Below are 22,328 nucleotides of genomic sequence, written 5' to 3' on the forward strand. Positions count from 1 at the left end.
TGGAGCACGAACACCCCCTTTCCAACGTTGTATTTTAAACCTCCCATTTTTCCCATTGTCTGTATGTCCCAATTTTTATGGAGCTTGATTCCCAACAAACTACACAGATATGAGGAGTTGTTCATATGGATGAGTTCTAACAGTTGTGTACACCCACGTGACCAGACTAGCTTCAGAACGTTGTCCCGAGGACATCCTCTTATTACTTGCTGAACCCAGCAGGGATCTCAAAATCTAAAGAATTCAGTGTGATATATTTCTCTTACCCACCAATTTCTAATGGACTAAGCCACCCAACCATTAGTCACCACCACTTGATCACTGTAGTTTGAACATCAGGGGTCCAGATGATCTAAAAACAAAACAACAAAATATCCCGTAAAGAAACAACCAAATACAGCGAAACCATATACAGATGTTTAGGTCTGAGATTCTAATTTTCAACCATGCCTAATATTTTGTAAGCTGTTGTGACTGTTTTTGGATATGGCCCTGGAGTAATAAGGAATAGAATAACACAGGGATTTATGGAATTTTAAAGTAAAGGTTTGTTTTTTTAGTATTTCAATTAATAGTTAAGTTCACTAAAAACGGGAACAATTCATAGATGCAGAGATTTTTTTGTTTTATCAAGAAGAATCTTGCAGTCTGTCCTATGTGGTCATAACCAACAATGAGTAAACTTTGGAGAATTTAGGTTTTGATCTTGTCTCTCCTGAATTCTCCATTCTGGGGATCTGGACTGTTTAAAACATGTATTCTGTGAGTTTCTCTGAATAGTTTGAGTGATTTTAGTTAACTATTTAAGTTGTATGCTTTTAGTTAAAAACAAATAGCCAACTTGCTATTAAAAAAGATAAGTGTTAATTGTGGGAAGGTGTTAATAAAATGGAATTCTCTCTTAGTGCTGGGGGGACCTTGGAGTTAGCCAGGCCTTCTAGTTAAATTGTAATAGAAAGATTTTCTGTTTCCTTAAGAATGTGACTGGCTTCACTGAAATGTGACTGTATGTGAATGGCATTTTATTTCATGGGTTCTAAAATGTCACTTCCAATTTTATGGTTAGGACAGAGCAGAATGTTAGGAATCACATCTTATTATGTGGCAGATTCACTTTATGAGATTGTCAGGCACATTTTGATGCCTTCGTGTGGTTATTGTGATAATCTAATTTAAAAACTTTATTATGGAACATTTCAAACATATTCATTTGACGAAACATGGAATAGTACAGTTACCCCATGTCCTGTCACACAACTTTAGCCGCTAAAATCTGAATCGAATCATAGAATGTTGGGAAAAGGACCTAAAATCACTGGGTTTGGGAAGTTATAAATTCTCAAAGGAGAGGTCTCAAGGATGATGCCACTCATAGAAAAAATTGACCAAGTATCTTAGGTCTTTTCTAGCCTGGTGATCTTTTGTCTAAAATGGTGATTCTCAAATTTTTTTTCCCTTGCAATTCCATTTGTCTATAATAAAAGATCCCTTTAAACCTCCTACTTTTTCTGCTTGTCCCAGGAGGAGGGGCAAAACTGCTCCAAAAAATGAGGTAAACTGTGTCATATATAGGCTTTGGGGCATAATTTGTTTCTTATTAAGACAATAATACTTTATAAAAATGTTGAAACTCTTCAAATGGTGATGTGAATCACTTCAAATAATGATTCTGCTTTTGAGTATCTATTCTAAAAAGGTAATCCTAATGATCGAAAACACTTTAGAGTGATGAATAGGTGAAATACAGGATTTTTAGGGCAATAAAACGACTCTATATGATATACTATAATGGTAGATATATGTCACTATATATTTGTCCAAACCCATATAGTATGTCCAACACCGGGAAAGAACCCCAATGTAAACTGTGGACTGTGGATGATGATGATGTGTCATTATAGGTTCATCAGTTGTAACAAATGTACGCCTGTGATGGGGATGTTGATAATGGGGAGACTGCATGTGTGAGGGCAGGGGATGTAAAGGAAATCTCTGTACCTTCTGTTCAATTTTGCTGTGACCCTAAAACTACTCTAAGAAGTCTATTAAAAAAAAGATTTAGTGTACACAACTTTTCACCGCAGTGTTATTGATTGAAGTGAAACTTTTGAAACAAGCCATATATCCAGCCAAATGGGATGGTTAGTCAGTCCATTGAATGGAAAGCAACTGTTCCACTGGATGTGATGTAACTATTAAAAGATGTTTAGGAAAAGCTTACAACACGGAAAATCCTTATGCAATGTTAAGAGAAAAGATGAGACAAAAATTTTATTATTATTATTAATTAAAGGAGACAAAAATTTTATAATCATTATTATAGTAGTTGAAAACAAATATGAAGTAAAAATCTATGAATAGAGAAAATATCAAAGGAAATCATTAAAATATTAAAGTGCTTGTCTTTGGGTGTTTCTTTTTTCCTTCCTGTTTCTTGTATTTTCCAAATTTTCTATAATACATAATTACTTTAATAGTGGATATAGCTCAATAATCATTTTTTAAGCATTTAAACATACTTTGGAGAAAATTTAGAAAATATATTGACATTATAAGAAAATAATACTGATTTATTTAAAGAACAAATAAAACTAAAGACTTTTTCCTAAAGCAATGCAGACAAGTAAACAACCCCAATTGTTTACTAATGTCAGGGTGGATTATTTTCTGTTTCAGCTTTTGAGTCGGTGGCTTAAAGGACAGTAAGTCACTCATTGTCCATTATAAGAAAAGCAGCAAAGAAGAAAATATTAAAAAATATTTCTTTAGCATAAAAATAAGAGAAATTAAGTTTTATTGATATTTCAGGAATGGGTTGATGTTGGTGCTTGCCTGGGATCTGAATGTCAGGTGGTCCCTTGTCAGACACCTGAAGGAAGAAGGGAATTTCTCCTTCTTTCCTTTGCTTGCGGGATATTGTAAAATCTATGATTCCTTGTCGGGTATATCTAAAGGTGTTATTATTCTGCAGAAGCAAACAAGAAAATGGCAAAGCTGACCCTCTCCTGATAAAGTAATATAACAATAATCTAATGAGATAAGCCAAAAAATATTGAAATTTATGAAGATCAACATTTGAAGTACGGACTTAATGATGCATCTTGGCCTAAGTACTGTACCAACACAGAGACTGTGTTAATAATAGGAGAGCGTACATTTGGCTACAAATACATACACAAATGTTTGGAATAGGAATATATGGTCAGAAATTGTTTTATGGATTAAGTGCATGATTCAAAAAGATTTGGAGATCGTTGGCTTAGAATGCAACTTTAGTACTAAACTGGGAAATTATAGAAGTTTGCTGACTTGAAGCTTAACTTTTTTTTTTTTATTATTTATTTTATTTTATTTTATTTTTTAATTTATTGGGGTGACAATTGTTAGTAGAATTACATAGATTTCAGTTGTGCAATTCTGAATGAAGCTTAACTTTTAAACCAGGGTTTTGTGTATAATATATTTATCTTTTCTGCAGTAAGTAGAAAAATAATTTCTTTATTTTTATGATAAATATTTTCCATTTTGTGTTGTGTATTGTGTTACCAGATTGGCTGATTCCAAGAAAAGCATGCCTCTCCTGAAAATTAATATAGCTAAGCTAGATTCTCTGGGCAGGAAAATTCTTCTGTTTTTACATGTTGGCGAACTCCATCACAGAAAAGGTTCAGGTATCTTACCCAAGGTCACAGAGATGAAGATGTGGCCCTAAAATCCTGTATAATGGTTCTTTACAACTTATTCATTTCAGATATAAAATCAGAATGGACATAAAGTTTGATTATCTTACTGCATTTATGTAACATTTCATTTTTGAATACTACTGACTATGCCAAAGAAGTTATAAGAAGTATGTGTGATATCTAAACATTCCTGGTTATTTAAAAGTGCTTCATAGCACCTGTTTGGTTCTGAGTATTTTATTCCCTTTTGTTTCCTTTCTAGTTGGAGGAGAGCAGATAAGTGCCATTGGACGGGGCATCTGTGTGTTGCTGGGTATTTCTCTGGAAGATACACAGAAGGACCTAGAGCACATGTAAGATGTGGATTTCTAAGTCATTTGTATTTGAATGGTATATGTGGCAGTTATATCCCATTTTACACACACACACACACACACACACACACACACGCACATATATTTTATATGTTATATATACAGAGGGTGCCAAAAAATGTATACACATTTTAAGAAAGGAAAAATATTGTATTAAAATTGTAATACTCAGAAGATGAATACAAGTCATGTTTGACTTCTGCAATTCCAAGAGATGCTCAAAGTGGTTACCATTAGCGTCCAGACACTCTGATTATGGCAAACTATTGCTTGAGCAACGTTGACCAAAGTGTCCACTTGTACACATTTTTTTGGCAACCCCAGTATATACAGAGGGTGCCAAAAAATGTATTCCTTTTAAGAAAGGAAAAAACTATTAAAGTTATGCTGATGGTAACCACTTTGAGCACCTCTTGTAATTGCAGAAGTTACACGTGACTTGTATTCATCTTTTGTTATCAGTATATACTGAGTATTACAATTTTAATACTGTTTTTTCCTTTCTTAAAATGTGTGTACATTTTTTGGCACCCTCTGTATATGTATGTATATACACACACATATATATATATACATGCACATATAATATATAGTATACATACTATATATATAAATATTATAAAAACTATATATAAAACTATAAAACTATATATAAATATATATAAACTATATAAAACTATATATATAATATATATAATATATATAATATATATATAATGTGAAACTATATATATATATATAATATATATATAATGTGAACTTCCATAGTACTTTTTTATATAAAATGAGCCTCTGTCACTTTTATCCATGTGACGTTCTCCATGTTTTAGATGAGGAGATCTAGGAAAACTAGTCTGTCAAATGTCACCCACTAAGTGAGCAGCAGAATAGGAGCACAACTTAACCTCCATTCCCTATTTTCTGCTATATCCATGGGCCATTCTCTTAACACAAAACCCAAGCCTCTTATGAATGATTTCTGTTTTTTAAGTTGAGAAATATGATCTGGCACTGTTTATGCATTATTCGTATGCCCAGTTGTTCATCATGCACATAAGGATCTGGAGCTCAGAGAGGTTAAATTACTTGTTCAAGGTCATGTATACACGTTTAGAAAAAAGCCTGTATCTAAATTTGAATCAGAGCTACCTGACGTGGAAGCCATGCTCCTTTTACTAAGTTAGGGGCATTTGTCATTGCTATTGGCTGACTAGCTGTCTCAGTACCAACAGTCTCTGCGTCCCCACATTCTCCCCTCCACTCCTGCCCCAGCACCACTTGGCACATTTGCTTTAGATGCTTGAATCCATTTATTCTGCCCCTTGGTGCCCAGAACTTGGGTATAACCCTGCCCCATTGTCCCTTTTGTATTAGGTTGAAAATCAGACTTAGAACCTGCTAAGGTGTTGATGAGCAATAAGGACAGTTCAATACCACTTTAGGGATGTTAGTATTTTAATAACTGTCCCCTGGATACTCAAAGAGGCAGTAGAGTGGTGTAGTGCTTAAAAACTGGGGCTCTGGGTCTGAATCTGTTTATGGCTGTGGCATTCCAGAGAGCTAATACTTAACTTGGTTAAGAGATTTGACTCAACAGGAGACAAACTCTGGCTGTGGTGATGGGGTGATGAGTAGTGCCCACCACAGAGAGTACTCATATAAGGAGTCAGTGAATTACTGTTTGGAGAGCCCTTGAACATGCCTTCAGCATCATATAAAGAGGTGGCTTTCCAGTGGTGGGATTTCAACTTTCATGCAGGTCATGCTTTGCCATGCTTTTCAGATCTGACCTTATAATTGTTATCTGGTCCTCTTCCTTCCCAACATGTCATCCACATGTATAGGGGAAGCCCCTTTCGGGCTTAAGGAACACAGGACATAGTTCAGGTGTCTTTTTCCAGGTCTTTTTACATATTTGCAATAGCCATATGTTTTCTCTAGCGTATATGCTGAATTGTTCATTTTGAGTAGTTCAAGGAAAGGGTTTAAAAATGGAGTACCATTTATCACGGTGTAAAGATAGAATTCTTCTATAAAAAGTTAGAATTGGACCCATGTTTTGACATACCTCCCAAATTGAAGAAACAGATAATGGGTGGCTGTCATCTTGGCTGTCATCTGTGAATTGGAGGGCCTGGCAAAAAAAAAAAAAAGAAATCCCAGAACCACCCTATGAGGTAGGAACATTATTACCTTATATTACAGATGAGGAAACTGAGGCATAGAGTGGAAAAGTAACTTGTCCAGGGTCACACTTCCTGTAAATGTTGGAGTCAGCATTATGTTCTTGTTTGGCAGGATGCTGGTGACGTTTTGGGAATATGGAGTGTGTTGGGGAACTTGTGATTCTTCAGGTAGCTTTCACCACTATTTTTCCCTTTAGGGTCCGAAAGATTTTAAACTTACGTGTGTTTGAGGATGAGAGTGGGAAGCACTGGTCGAAGAGTGTGATGGACAAACAGTATGAGGTGCTGTGCATCAGCCAGTTCACCCTCCAGTGTGTCCTCAAGGGGAACAAGCCCGACTTCCACCTGGCAATGCCCACGGAGCCGGCAGAGAGCTTCTACAATAGCTTCTTGGATCAGTTGCGCAAGACATACACGCCCGAGCTCATCAAAGGTAGGCAGGAGAATCTCTGGGACACTTACAGGCATGAGAAAAGAGAATCTGCTATCCCAACATCTGTTTTTCTGGACAGTTTGTTGTTTGTGCTTATTACTTACTTAAAACAACATAATGGCTGCTGTTACTGCTGTTGCTGTACACATCTTCTGAATGCCCCTGGTACCGTTTACCCATTTTCATATTTAAAAATTTTTAGCAATTTTTAGCAAGTGTGTTTGGTATAGTGGTGTTTTATTTTGGTTGCTTACCCCTTCTGACAATACAATGCAAGCCATAAATGTGAGTCACATGTCATTTTAAATTTCTAGTAGCCATATTAAAAAAAGTGAAAAGAAACAACTGAAATTAATTTTAAAACTGTATTTTATTTAGCTCAATATATCCAAAACATGATTTCACTATGTAATCAATATAAGAAGTTACTAATGAGGTAATTTATGTCCTTTCTTTGTACTGAAGTCTTCTAAATGTGGTATGTAGTTTATATTCATAGCACATCTCATTTTGGGCCAGCCACATGTCAAGTGCACAGCGGTCAGCAGCGGCTAATGGCTGTCATATTGAACAGTGTAGGGTTAGGTCTTTGCTTACCGGATCATTGTCAGGAATGCCAACCTAATTTTACTCTAGGAAATCCCTTGGAATAGTAGTCTAGGTTTGTGGGAGAATTATGAATCCGAAATCATGAATCTTTTTAAGTGGGTGGGGGGGCATGCATTTTTAGTGTGTTTCATGTTTCTGAGATTAAATTGCATTTAATATCATTATGTTTTGCCTTTTTCTTTTCTTATTTTTTTAATTAAAGTTTATTGGGGTGACAATTGTTAGTAAAATTACATAGATTTCAGGTGTACAATTCTATAATACATCATCTATATATCACATTGTGTGTTCACCACCCAGAGTCAGTTCTCTTTCCATCACCATATATTAGACCCCATTTACCATCTTCTAGAGCCCCACTGCCCCCTCCCCCCTTACCCTTTGATAACCCCTAAACTATTGTCTATGTCTATGAGTTTTTGTTCTTTCAGTTGTTTGTCTTGTTCTTTTGTTTTTTTCGGTTTATATACCACATATCAGTGAAATCATGTGGTTCTCTGCTTTTTCTGTCTGACTTATTTCGCTTAGCATTATACTCTCAAGATCCATCCATATTGTCATAAATGTTTCTATATCATCTTTTCTTACCGCTACCGCCGAATAGTATTCCATTGTGTATTCCATACCACAACTTCTTTATCCATTCATCTATCGAAGGACATTTTGGTTGTTTCCATGTCTTGGCCACCGTAAATAAAGCTGTAATGAACATTGGAGCACACTTGTCTTTATGGATAAATGTTTTCAGATTTTTGGGGTAGATGCCCAGGAGAGGGATTGCTGGGTCCTATGGCAATTCTATTCTTAATTTTTTGAGGAACCTGCACACTGCCTTCCATAGCAGCTGCACCAGTCTGCGTTTCCACCAACAGTGTATGAGGGTTCCTTTTTCTCCACAGCCTCTCCAACACTTGTTACTATTTGTCTTGTTGATGATAGCCATTCTGCCTGGGGTGAGGTGATATCTCATTGTGGTTTTTATTTGCATTTCTCTGATGATTAGTGATGTTGAGCATTTTTTCATATATCTGTTTGCTATTTGTATGTCCTCTTTGGAGAAATGCCTCTTCAGGTCCTCTGCCCATTTTTCAATTGGGTTGTTTGTTTTTTTGTTATTGAGTTGTATGAATTCCTTGTTTATTTTGGATATTAGCCCCTTATCGGAGGCACTGTTGGCAAAAATCTTCTATTAGTTGGTTGCCTCTGTATTTTGTCGATGGTTTCTTTGGCTGTGCAGAAGCTTTTAAGTTTGATACAGTCCCATTCATTTATTTTAGCTTTTACTCTCCTTGCCTTTGGGGTCAAATTCATAAAATACTCTTTGTACCCAAGGTCCATCAGTTTAGTATCTATGTTTTCTTCTATTCAGTTTATTGTTTCAAGTCTTATGCTAAAGTCTTTCATCCATTTTGAATTAATTTTGGTGTATGGTTATAGATAGCTCTCCAGTCTCATTCTTTGCATGTGGCTTTCCAATTCTGCACCATTTATTGAAGAGGCTGTCTTTTCTCCATTGTATGTTTTTGGCTTCTTTGTCTGTCCACAGAAAAATTATCTGTGGAAAATTATCTGTCCACATTTATATGGGTTCATTTCTGGGTTCTCAATTCTATTCCATTGGTCTATGTGTCTGTTTTTCTGCCAATCCAATGCTGTTTTGATTATTGTTGCCCTGTACACAAGCTAAAGTCAGGGAGTGTGACACTTCCAGCATTGTTTTCTTTTCTTAGGATTGCTTTGGCTATTCGGGGTCCTTTGTGGTTCCAAAGAAATCTGATGATTTTTTTGTCCTATTTCTTTAAAAAATGCCATGGGTATTTTGATGGGGATTGCATTAAATCTGTATATTGCTTTGCGTAATATGGCCATTTAAACCATGTTGATTCTTCCAATCCATGAGCACGGGATATTTTTCCATTTCTTTTAAAAAGGTCTTACAGTTTTCAGCATATAGGTCTTTCACAGCCTTGGTTAAGTTTATTCCTAGGTATTTTATTCTTTTTGTTACAATTGCGAAAGGAATTGTTTTCTTTATTTCTTTTTCTGAGATTTCATTGTTAGTATATAGGAATGCAATGGACTTTTGTCCGTTGATTTTGTAGCCCGCAACTTGACTGTATTCGTTTATTGTTTTTAATAGCTTTTTGGTGGAGTCTTTGGGGTTTTTTATATGTAGCATCATGTCATCTGCGAAGATTGACAATTTAACTTCTTCATTCCCAATTTGGATGCCTTTTATTTCTTTGTTTTGCCTGATTGCTCTGGCGAGGACATCCAAAACTATGTTGAAAAGCAGAGGTGATAGGGGACAGCTCTGTCGTGTGCCTGAACGTAGAGCAAAGGGTTTCATTTTTTCACCGTTAATTATGAGATTAGCTGAGGGTTTGTCATATATGGCCTTTATTATGTTAAGGTATTTTCCTTCTATACCTATTTTATTAAGTGTTTTAATCATAAATGGATGTTGTATCTTGTCAAATGCTTTTTTCTGCATCAATTGATATAATCATATGATTTTTGTCCTTTATTTTGTTTACATGATGTATCACATTGATGGTTTTGCATATGTTGAACCATCCTTGTGCACCTGGGTTGAACCCCACTTGGTCGTGATGAATGATCTTTTTAATGTATTGTTGCATTCGATTTGCTAGAATTTTGTTTAGTATTTTTGCATCTGTATTCATCAGAGATGTTCGTATGTAGTTTTCTTTTTTTGTGTTATCCTTACCAGGTTTTGGTATAAGGGGAATGTTGGCCTTATAAAATGAGTTAGGGAGTATTGTCTCTTCTTCAATTTTTTGGAAGAGTTTGAGTAGGACAGGCATTACATCCTCTTTGGTAGAATTGTGTAATTAGGCCATCTGGTCCCGGACTTTGGTTTTTGGGAAGGTTTCGGATGACTGATTCAATTTCCTTACTGGTGATCGGTCTATTTAGATTTTCCAGTTTTTCATGATTGAGCCTAGGAAGGCTATATGTTTCTAAGAACTTGTCCATTTTTTATAGGTTATTGAATTTGGTGGCATATAGTCCTTCTTAGAGTTCTTGGATGATCTTTTGTATTTCTGTGGCATCCATGATAACTTCCCCTCTTTCTTTTTTTTTTTTTGTTGTAGGTGCACAAGACAAAGTAATACTTAGACGTTTATCATTTATATCCCTCACACTGTGTGAACCCCTCTCCCCCCATCTACTACCCCTCTGACCTCACACAGAGCCGTAACATTTCCACTGTCTCTATTCCTAATGCTGTACTCCGCTTCTTGTAAGTATATACATACATATATATACATACATACATACATGTATATATACAATTATAGTTGGCATCTATTGATATGATCATGTGATTTCTATTTTTCATTGTGTTAATGTGATGTATCACATTAATTGATTTGCGGATTCAACCCTTGCATACCAGGGATGAATCCCACTTGATCATGGTGTATGATCTTTTTAATGTATTGCTGAATTCTGTTTGCTAATATTTTTTTGAGGATGTTTGCATCTATATTCATTAGAGATATCGACCTGTAGTTTTCTTTTTTTGTGGTGTCTTTGTCTGATTTTGGGATCAGGGTAATAATGGCTTCGTAAAAAGTGTTTGGGAGTCTTCCCTCCTTCTGGATTTTTTGGAAGAGCTTGAGGAGAATAGGTGATAATTCTTTTTTGAACGTTTTGTAAAATTCACGTGCAAAGCCATCTGGTCCAGGGCTTTTGTTTGTTGGGAGATTGTTGATTATTGATCAGAACCATCTATTATTGGTTCAATTTCCCTGGTGGTAATCAGTCTATCCAGGTTTTCTGTTTCTTCTTGAGTTAGCCTTGGAAGGTTGTAAGCCTCTAGAAAATTGTCCGTTTCTTGCAGATTGTCAAATTTATTGGCATATAGTTGCTCATAGTAGTTTCTTAAAATTTTTGCCAACAAATATTTTTGCTGGTATATTATTCTTGGCTCATAATTTCTCTCTTTCAATCGTTTGAATATTTGATTCCACTCTCTCCTGGCTTGTAGAGTTTCTGCTGAAAAATCTGTTGATAATCTAATGGGCTTTCCTTTGTAGGATAGCTTGAGGATTCTTTCTTTGTAATTAATTTTTGACAGCTTCAATACAATGTGCCTTGGAGAAGGCCTGTTGGGGTTGAGGTAATTAGGTGTTCCATTTCTTTTTGGATTTGAGGCTCCAGTTCTTTCCACTAGTTTGGGAAGTTCTTGTCAAGTATTGTTTGAATATCCTCTCTGTTCTCTTCTCCCTTTTTTCTCCTGGTATGCCCATTTTTCTTATACTGCTCTTTCTGATGGAGTCAGAAAGTTCTTGTAGAGTTCTTTTATTTCTTTTAAGTCTCAAGTTTCTCTCTTTTTCCACCTGTGTTATTTCCAGATTTCTATCTTCGATGTCCCTGATTCTTTCCTCCCATCTGGTCCACTCTAATTACTTAAGCTGGTTATTTCATTCTTCATTTCTTTTATTGAGTTCTTCATGTCCAGAAATTCTGTTTGGTTCTTTTTTAAAATTTCCATCTCTTTGGTAAAATGTTAATTTTGTTCTTTGACTGTGTTTCTGAGTTCATTAAACTGCCTGTCTGTGTTGCATTTTGTTGAGTTTTAAAGTGCAATCTTGAATTCCCTGTGATTTAAGTCACATAGTTCCGTGTCTTTAAGTTCATTTTCTGGAGATTTTTCAGTTTCTTTCTGAGCTGTCTTGTTTCCTTGGTTTTTCATGGCAATTAATGAATTATTATTTTCTTTCTAGGCATCTGCAGGAGTAGTTTCTGCAACAGGTTGATAGGAAGAGGTCTTTTGTTTTACAGTAGGTGTTGGTACAGTATTTTATTTTCTTTCTGACTACAGCGTTTTATTCTCTCTCACACTGTAGTGTTACATTTTCTCTGCACTGTTTCGGCTTCTCACACAATGGGAGTATTCCCTGGAAGGTGGGCTTCTCCTCTGTGAACAGGTCTCCTGGGTCACAGGGCACCCCTTTCTGAGGAGGATGTGGAGAGCTTCTGAAGTTCCAAAGCTCTTCCTGCACCACTTTCGGAGTCTGTGTGTTGCAGCAGCTCTGTTTACTCCTGCAGGGATCCACCCAAATAGGTGGGGATGGGCAGGGTGGGTTGTGAGAGGTGGCCCAGAGCAATGGCAGCAACCACCAGCACAGCCAGTCCTGCACCCAAGGTTCCTTCCCCTTCGCCGGAACTAGTTGGGCTGTGAACGCAGCATGGCGCAGTTCTCAGAACTACAAATATTCTGTTTTTTTGACTTGACACTGCTACCATTCTGCTTCTAGCACTGGGAGGGTGGGGCTGGGGGAACTCTGGGAGGGTAGGGAGGGTCGTCTGCTTGGCAGTGAGGGCTTAAACCACCATTTTTACCCTTCTTCCCTCAGGCTCTGATGTCTGCCATGAGCGTTGGGTTCAGCCGTGTTATATGCTGATCCCTCAGGCGGGACTGTGGGCCATAAGCGGAGCACTAGCAGTCCAAATTCTCTCTCCCACAGCTGCAGTAGTTCTGGAATGCATGGAGCTTGGAGGTCGGAGCTCGGAGCTCTGTCTGCACTCTGAGGCAAGCTTTGAGGCCTGTGCCGCCACAATTTCCCCTTCTCTCCTCCCCTGCTTACCCAGTTTGTCCACCTTTAGATGATTCCAATTGCGCGTCTCTTAGTCTTGCCTGTCTGCTGTGCAATGAGTCCTTTGTCGAATTTTAGCTGTTCAATTTGTTTTAAATTCCAGGGGAGATTTCAAGAGACCCACCTCACACTGCCATTTTTATGACGTAATGCTTTTTTCTTAAAAGTTATTAGAAAAGAATATTTAGTCTCCTTTCATAATGTACTTCAACGTGTGAGCTTTCTAAGTAGAATGTCTCTTTTGCTGACATCCTACCCTTTTGTAGACGCCTAATACTTGTTAATAGTTAACTCTGGTATTTCCTACATTTTCACTTTCTCTGGATTAAATAAACCTAGATCACTTATTTATTGAACCTATTGTCAACCGTAAGTAATAAAAGTTGTTACTTGATTTTAAAGCTCTGTAGCAAAGCCCCACATTGAGGATCATCAGCTCTTCACATTTGCTCGTTTCGAAGAGTAATATTCCTCCTTTGGCATTTCCTTTTATTTTAATTCTCCTTTTACCTGTATAAAGTGACCATTTGCCATAAGGACAAATGGATTCTATGTGATCAGGACCCTCTAGCCTTGAATCAAATCCCATTCTATTTGGGTCCTGGTAGAGCAGAATATATTTGCCTCTTTTGGAAATATCCGAGTTAAGAACTTCATTTACAACTCTGGTCATGGATGTCTCCAGTATTTTTTTCCCACCCCATGTCTACATGGCTTTGCTGCAAACATGTTTCTCCCCAAAATTAGTAGTTAAGGCAAGTCCTCTAAATAATTACTTTTCTTTGCTGAACCAAGGACTAAATGCCACCGGCATTGTCTTCTCTGCTTGATGTTTGTAGCAGAATCCTCCTGTTTCTGGGTAATATCAGATGTAGTTTAGAATGCACTGAAGTCCCTTGAAAGGGTGAGAACAAGGAATGTCGTAAAAGCATAAGGGAAGGCACTTTAAATGGGAGAACAATGGTGCTGTTAAGGAATGCTCCAGTGAAAACAAAACAGCATTCATCTAAGTTCTTAAAGTGGAGTGTTTATTTTATTATTAAGTGCTTCGTGTTCCTAAAAACACCTTTTGCTTTTTTTTAAATTTTATTAGTTTCAGATGTACAAAACAGAATGATGATTAGACATTTACACCCCTCACAAAGTGATAACCTCACCAAGTGTACTACCCCTCTCACATTGTACATACCTATCGTGTTTTCCCGAAAATAAGACCTAGCCAGACAATCAGCTCTAATGTGTCTTTTGGAGCAAAAATTAATATAAGATGTGGAATTATATTATATTGTATTATATAATATAACACCCAGTTTTATAGTATATAAGATCCAGTCTTATATTATATTATATATATATTATAGTAAAATAAGACTGGGTCTTATATTAATTTTTGCTCCAAAAGATGCATTAGAGCTGATTGTCCAGCTAGGTCTTATTTTCCAGGACTGTATTCCCTATGCTGTACTTTAAAACACCTTTTACTTTTTGATATGATGTGTGTTTTATTCAGGTAATTATATGAAGTGCCTGTAGCAATGTACTGTATAGTTTTATAATGGGTCAGAATTTAAGCTCATGGGATGTGATTCATCTGATCATTTTGATGAAAAATTGATTTGAATTATGCAGTTTTAATTAAAATATATTTCCAATCCTTTGGACTTTCAGAAGCACTACAGTGATGTCAACAGTGCATCAACTTGTTTTTTCAGGCTTTTAATTCTTTTGTGGTCTTCAGTGGAACAAAATGAATATAGCATGTTTTACATGCTTGCTGTCTTTTGATTAATTTTGAGATTTTTGGCTTCCATCTCCAATATGGAAAGCCCTCTGTTAGTTAAAGGGATGTTGAAACACAAACTACTAAATACCTTTTCTTTGTTTTAGGATTTTTCAGGGCCATTTTAGCAACTTTAAGACTTACAGTAGTTTAATTTGATTTTTGAAAAAAATAATTTTTTCCAGTTTTATTGAGATGTAAATGTTATATAACACCCTATTAGTTTTAGTTGTACAACATGATGATTTGATATATGCATATATTATGAAATGATTGCCACAGTAAGTTCAGTTAACATCCGTCACTTCACATAGTTACAATTTTTTTCTTGTAATAAGAACTTTTAAGATCTATTCTCTTAGCAACTTTCAAATATACGATACACTATTGTTAACTATAGTCACCATACTGTACCTTACACCCCCAGAACTTATTTATTTTCTAATTAGAAATTCGTACCTTTTGACTACCTTTACCCATCTCACCCACCCTCCAGCCCCCACCTATGGTAACCACAATTCTGTTCTTTGTATCTATGAGTTTGGCTTTTTAGATTCCACATATAAGTGAGATCATACAGTATTTGTCTTCCTCTGTCTGACTTCTTTCCATAAAGCCCTCAAAGTCCATCAATGTTGATGCAAATGACAGGTTTTCCTTCTTTTTTGTGGATGAATAGTATTTTGTTGTAGATATATAATTTAATTAGATTTCACATTTTAATTAGATTTAACATCTTGGTTTAATTAGATTTAACATTTATTTTTACTTCCTTCCTCTTTAATGACCGAAACTTTATTTTAAATTTATATTTAATTTTTTTTTCTTACTTGCTGTTAAGTATTGCATAGAGGGAAGATTGTTGTGCCCTTTATTCCTTCTCTCTATTTCTGCATGTTCCAACCAGTGCTCGTGTGCTTTCAGGCATATCCTGGGCCAACTGCGGCTCTCCTGCACAGAACAAGCCATGGCTGGTATGTTCTTGATCGTGTTTTCCAGACTGCTTGCTGATGTGACCCCAAACTGTTTTCTTTGGGTTCTGTGTGGAATGGGAACCCTGGAGGGCAAGCTAGTTATGGTTTGGTCCTCACACACTAATATTATTATCATTATTATTATAAAGCATGCCAAAATACATCTGTTGGGGGTTTAGTATGTGCCAGGCCCTGTGCAAGAGTAAACACTCTCTGTTCTATATCTAATTAAATCCTCATAGCAACCCTTCAGGTGGGCACTAGTATTACCCCTGTTCTGCAGATGAGGAAACTGAGGTGCAGAAAGGAATCCTGTGGAAGGTTACTCAGCATATAAGAGGCAGAGCCTGGAATAGAATCAGCAACCATTTCTAGGACCTGAGCCTCACTGACATCTTTGGTTCACTGTAAAATTCACATCCTCTTGACTTTTTGGCCTTTCATTATTCTTCTGAATTCAGCACGTCTATTGAGACTTTCCTGCCTTCTCTGACATAACTCCAGGAAAGCAGTGGAGGGGTTTTTGGACTTCCAGTAGGTCTAGCAAGAGGGGAGCAGTATAGCCTGAGGCCAGGTGATTCTTCATCTCAGAACAATGATGTTAATCTAGAATTTTAGTTCTGTTGGAGGAGATTTTGTGGGTTCCATTCAAGTCATATTTTGTGCCTTCTCTATCAATAAGGTGCTATTTATCTGCCTGCCCTTGTGCTAGGCTCTGGGAATACAGTGCTGAGCAGGAGAGATGCTGTCCCCACTGTAAAGAAGGAGCTCATAGTCTAGTGGGGAAGAGAGAGAGCGAACACACACGGTTGTTCCTGCTATAGCAAGAAACACGTTCCTGAAGGACCTCACATTCTGCAGAACCACCACTAAAACTGTTAGAGCTCATGGCAAACCACTAAAGACCTATGACTGGGCCAGAAGGGAGTGGGCACTTGTTTTTCACTTTCGTAAATTACAGTCAAAGGGCTTCCGCTGCCAGCACGGAGGCCTGTTCCTTGTTCTGCTTAAGGCGGTCTTTTTATTCCTGTTGTTCTGACTGTCCTTGCCTAAGAAAACCCACTTCTGGCGCCATGCAGCCTCTGTGGTATGCACACACTCCCTTATTTACCTGTTGTGTATGAGCAAATTCTCATTTCAGAACGTGCTGGGCCAGAACTCTCCATATTTACCAGTGTGTGATGTATGTTTTGAGGGAGGGTTTGGGGATGAATAACGGGTAGGTCCTCAGGTGGTGGCTGATGTGATTGGGCACATTTCTGTCTGTTCTGTGTTTGGGTCATGTGCTGGACCTTCTTGACTCATCACACTAATACCCACGTGGAAGGTTGTTAATCTCTTTGTATGTACTTGGGCCTGTACTCTCACCCCTGCTTAAATAGACACTGGGGTACTAGACAGATGCCTGTAATTCTGTAACCACTACCACAATCAAGACACAGAACAGTCCCAGCATTCCCCATATGCCTCCATGCTGTCCTTTATAGTCATCTCCTTCCCTTATCTCCAGCCTCTGGCAACCCCTGATCTGTTTTCCATTTCTGTAATTTGCTGTATACTTTTTGATGAGTTTGTAATTGGCCCAGGAAGCATTCACCTGTCAGCTTTGTTCAGCAAATCAGAAGCAGCCACGCTATTAAAAACAACTCTGTGTGTATGCTTTGTAGTGCCTGATATGTCATGGGTGGCAAAGAGCTGAAGACATGTGAAAAGACATTTAAGGAGTGCTGCAGCTTTGTGACTGCCTTGGCTCTGTTCACTCCGTGGGATGTCCATTATGTCCAGGTCTCCTACAGGTTCATAATGCCTAGAGAAGGTGCCAGGAGGAGGAAGACCACATCTAGTTTTTGCTTCGTGGTTAGTGTTTAATTTTTATGGATTTGTGTAATTTTCTATTTTTTTTTCACTACTTAAAGCACTATAGCAGCATGAGTGAGGTTTCAGTGGAAGCCTGTTTTATGTGCTTTGGCAAGGGCTGTTATGCCAGAGGCGTTATTGTTAATGTAAATTTAGGAAATCAAAATGTGGGATTGCGTCTGTATTGTTGATAAATGGCAAGGCCCATGGACTGCGGCGGAGGCCAGTGCTGTCCTGCAGAAGTTTGATGCAGATATGTGACTGATTTTGGCCAAATCAGTTAATATTTTCTGTCCTTCCTTCCTTTTATTTTCTTCAGTAATTTGCTTACCAACTTACTTACTTATTTTTGCATATATTTTTTTGGTCTTACACTTACTCTATGTTATCTGTATGACTACAGTTTACCTTCCCTCTGCCCAAATGGCAAACCATCCATTTTTGTTTTTAAATACTAGCTTTTCATGATTTCCTTGAATTGCCTGTTAGTTGATTATTCGAGGTGAACAATGACCTAATTTTACCAGTTCTCCTTTCCTCACTTAAATTGGTGTTTGTGGTCACCTTAAAAACAGTGTCAGTGATATGGAGGTGGTTCAGTACTCCGAGGAAACGGCTGAGTTTCTTATGCATCAATCACATCGTAGGTGCTCGGTTATTTTGTGTGGTGAATGCCTCTGGGTTCATGGAGATGAGGCCAGGTTCATTTTGGTGGCTTTGCTGCCCCAGTCATCCTCTTCCTCTCTGGACTACTTTACCTGCTGTTCTTATTCTCCTTTGTTCCTTTTATCTCCTTTGCCCCTTTTGTCTTGAGCTCCCTTCATACTTCTGGTCATGAATTGCAAGGTCAGCTCTTTCTTCTTGCCCAGCAGAGTCTATTATGGTAATTCAATTTGAACAGATAAAGGCAATTTTAAAAAATAAGATACAGACATAGGTGGAAACTTCTTTCATTGTTGTCACAATTCAAGGACCTGAAATGATTCAGGATGAAAAGTCTATTTTTTCAACAGGGGAAATAGAAAGAGTTCAAAACCTTATTGTTCAGGGTCTACAAATTCAGAAATATTGATAAATTAGTTGGCTGTTGTAATGACAAAAGAAAGGGGAAGGACATGCTAGAGAGGGATTCATTTATTTAGCAATATCTAATCAATTTACTTAGCAATATGTAATAGCAAAAGACAAAGGCACTTAAAAGAATGTGCTAATGACAGAAAGTAAAGGCGGTTAAGACTAAACTATGTACATTGATAACAATGTCATGTCAAAGGAGTGTACATACGTATAAGTTTAAGAGATCTTAACATATGTTTACTATTGGTCTAAAATCACTTGGCTAAATACACAAATAACATCAATAAGGAGTATCCAAAAGCAGTAATAAACTCTATAGGGTAGCAACTGTTACAGTATATGCCAAAAGCTCACCAAACCATAGGAAAAACAACAGTGGAAAGGTCAGGAGTCAAAACCTTACCAGGTCTGCTGCTGGGAAAGCTGAGCATCTCCCACTGCTTCTTTCTTGTTTCCAAGAATGTTGCTGCTGTTGCCATTGCTGTTGCTGTTGCTGGAAGTCACAGCAACTCCTGATGCTGCAAGCTGCATACAGGTTTTCAAAATGCTAACCAGTTCTCAAGAAAGCTGACTGTGGGAACAATACTGGAGAGGTCAGGAACCAGCCAGACCTTACCAGGTCCGTGACTGGAAGTCAGGGCGTCTCCTGGTGTTGTAAGCTGCATGTTGTATACGAGTTTCCAAAATGCTAGAATGATGAAGAATCACTAATGACAAATGACGAAATTTACTCTGCCAACTGTCTGTCTTATAATTTTTTCAGATGTACCTTAGAGCCAAGCACCTTGCCCCTGCCTCCCCCTCAGGGAATGGCCAGTTCCGGGAGGGTCCAGCAGTTACTGTGATAAAAATATTGTTTATCCGGCTGAAGGGCCAGTTTATTCAGACAAACAATACTTACTGTTTTCGCCTGGGACCATCAGCCCAAGGCCTTCCAAAGCCTGGCAACATGCCTGTTAAGTAATTCTGATATAACTTAGTTACTTTTTCTACCTCATTTACTGATGCAGGCAAAACAGACAGAAAGCAATATCATCCCATATCTCTCCTGCTGGGAGAGAGGAAGGGGAAATTCTCTTAATCCTGTGCTAACCAATACCTCATGTGCAGTCTCTCACAGGGGAACCCCACATGCAGTCTCTCATATGGGGGAACAAAAAGCTGACAGACAAAAATGAACCAATACCTCACATGCAGTCTCTCATGTGGGGGAACAAAGGAATAAAAAGCTAACAGATAAAAGCTCACATCAGCCAATGAAGGCAAATTTTCCTAACATCTTTCCCACAGCTGTCTTTTAATTTTCTTCAAAGGGGTTTATTAAGCAAATGAGTAGTATAAGTGGTATAGCATCTTAATTGCTTTCTCTGCTGTGTCCTGAGTGAATCCTCCAGTTTACTAATTCTTTCTTTGACTATGTCCTGTCTATCATTTAGCCTGTCATTTGATTTTGAAGCGTCCAGTATTTTTTTTTCATTTTCAGTAGTTATTTTCTCTTCCTTCAAAAATTAATTTAATTTTTTATTGTGGTAAAATACACATAATGTAAAATTAACTATTTTAAAGTGTAGAATTCCAGTGACATTAGTATACTTACAATGTTGTACAACCATCACCACTTTCTAGTTCCAAAGCATTTTCAGTATCTCAAAAGGAACCCTGCACCCATTTCGTAGTCACTCCTCAGTCCCTCCTCCCCCCAGCCGCTGGCAATCACTAATCTGCTTTTGGTCTCTATGCATTTGCCTATTCTGGATATTTTATATAAATGGAATTACAATATGTACCTTTTTGTGTCTGGCTTATTTCACTTAGCATAATGTGTTCAAGGTCATCCAAGTTGTGGCATGTATCAGTACCTAATTTTTGTGGCTGAATAATAGTCCATTGTATGTATATACCACATTATATTTATCCATTCATTGATGGACATTTGGGTTGTTTCCACCTTTTGGCTGTTGTGAATAGGGCTGCTATGAACATGCATGGAACAAGATTTTGTTCGAGCACCTGTTTCAGTTTTTTTGGTTATATACCAGGAGTGGAATTTGCTGGATCATGTGGTAATTCCATGTTATTTTACTGAGGCACTGCCAAACTGTTTTCCGTAGTGACTTAAACATTTCCATGTTTTAGTTTACTGAGCACTTTGCCAAACTGTTTTTCCGTAGTGACTTAACTTTTTACATTTCCACCAGTAATTTATGAAGGTTTCAATTTCTCTGCATCCTTGCCAACACTTATTTTCCTTTTTTTTGGGTTATAGCCATCTTAGTGGGTGTGAAGATATACATTGTTGTAGTTTTGATTTGCATTTTCCTAATGACTAATGATATTGGGCATCTTTTCATGTGCTTGTTGGCCATTTGAATATCTTTTTTGGAGAAATAGTTATTCAAATTTTTTGTTCATTTTAAACTAAGTTATTGTCTTTTTGTTGTTGTGTTTTAAGTAATTTATAAATTCTGTATATTAGACCCTTATTAGGTATATGATTTGCAAGTATGTTCTCCCATTCTTTGGGTTGTCCTTTTACTTTCTTGATAGTGTCCTTTGATACACAGAAGTTTTAAATTTTGATGAAGTCCAATTTTATGCTTTTTTTTTCTTTTGTTGCTCATTTTTTGTGTGCATTATATCTAAGAAACCATTCATTGCCAAAGTCCATTGTCATAAAGATTAATCTTATTTTTTTCCCCCAGAAGTTTATACTTTTAATCCTTACATTTAGGTCTTTGATCCATTTTGAGTTAATTTTTGTAGATCATGTGATTTAAGGGTCCAGCTTCATTCTTTTGCATGTGGATATGCAGTTGTCCCATAATTATTTGTTGAAAAGACTATTTTTTCCTTATTGAATGATCTTTGTACTCTTGTTGTTGACCCTGTAGTTTATTTATGAACTCTGAGTTCTATTTCATTGTTCTGTATTGTTTATCTTTATGCCAGTACTGTTTCGTTTATTGTAACTTTGTAGTAAGTTTTGAAATTGAGAAGTGTAAGTCTTCCAACTTTGTTCTAGTTAATTTTGAATGCATAATATGATCAGGTAGCCCAGACATTGAAATGCTATGGAAAGATCTATCTTAGAAAGTCTTGCTCTACTCTTGTACCTACCCAGTCTGTTTCTCAACTTTCTATGGGTAATCATTTTCATTATTTTTTCTGTTATTCTGTGTTCTTGATGCAAACATGAGCAAATATTAATACATACACAAATATTACATATATTATATACAATATAATAAATAGGATATATATGTATGTATATAATACATATCCTTTTTAATACAAAGGTAGCATGTTTAACATCTTGCTTTTAAAAAAATTTCAGAGTGTATCCTAGAGATTCTTTTCACATCTGTTTATAGAGAACTGCCTCACATCTCTTCTCAGCTGTATACTGTTCTATGGTGAGAACATAGCCTGGCTTATTCAGTCCATTGTGTATTATTGTTGAACTCGTTGTTTTTGTTTTTTTTTTGCCTCTTAAAAACAACAGTGATGCAATGAATACATTTGTACATATACTACATCACATGCAGGCAGATACATCTGTGGGATAAATACTCAGAGTGGGGTTGATGGCCCTATATAGGCTTTGCGCCTTTTCACAGTGTGTGAGACTGCCGTATTCCTCATAGCTTTGTTAACAAAGTGTATTTTGATCTAGAATTTTGCCCATTCTGTGGTTGAAAATAGCATTTTATTGTAGTTTTAGTGTG

The 22,328-nt window shown here is 37.0% G+C and overlaps 1 protein-coding gene across 1 annotated transcript in view; it reads left to right on the top strand.

The window, feature by feature from the left end:
- DTD1 (D-aminoacyl-tRNA deacylase 1) overlaps window positions 1–22,328 on the top strand; it is a 205,426-nt gene that overhangs the window by 587 nt on the left and 182,511 nt on the right. Inside the window, exons 2-3 of the mRNA XM_033095499.1 lie at window positions 3,946–4,036; window positions 6,441–6,676. Of these exons, the coding sequence (XP_032951390.1) occupies window positions 3,946–4,036; window positions 6,441–6,676 (327 nt within the window). The remainder of the gene's footprint in view (window positions 1–3,945; window positions 4,037–6,440; window positions 6,677–22,328) is intronic.

This window comes from Rhinolophus ferrumequinum, chromosome 23, assembly GCF_004115265.2.
Source record: "Rhinolophus ferrumequinum isolate MPI-CBG mRhiFer1 chromosome 23, mRhiFer1_v1.p, whole genome shotgun sequence".
Classification (NCBI taxonomy): Eukaryota; Metazoa; Chordata; class Mammalia; order Chiroptera; family Rhinolophidae; genus Rhinolophus; species Rhinolophus ferrumequinum.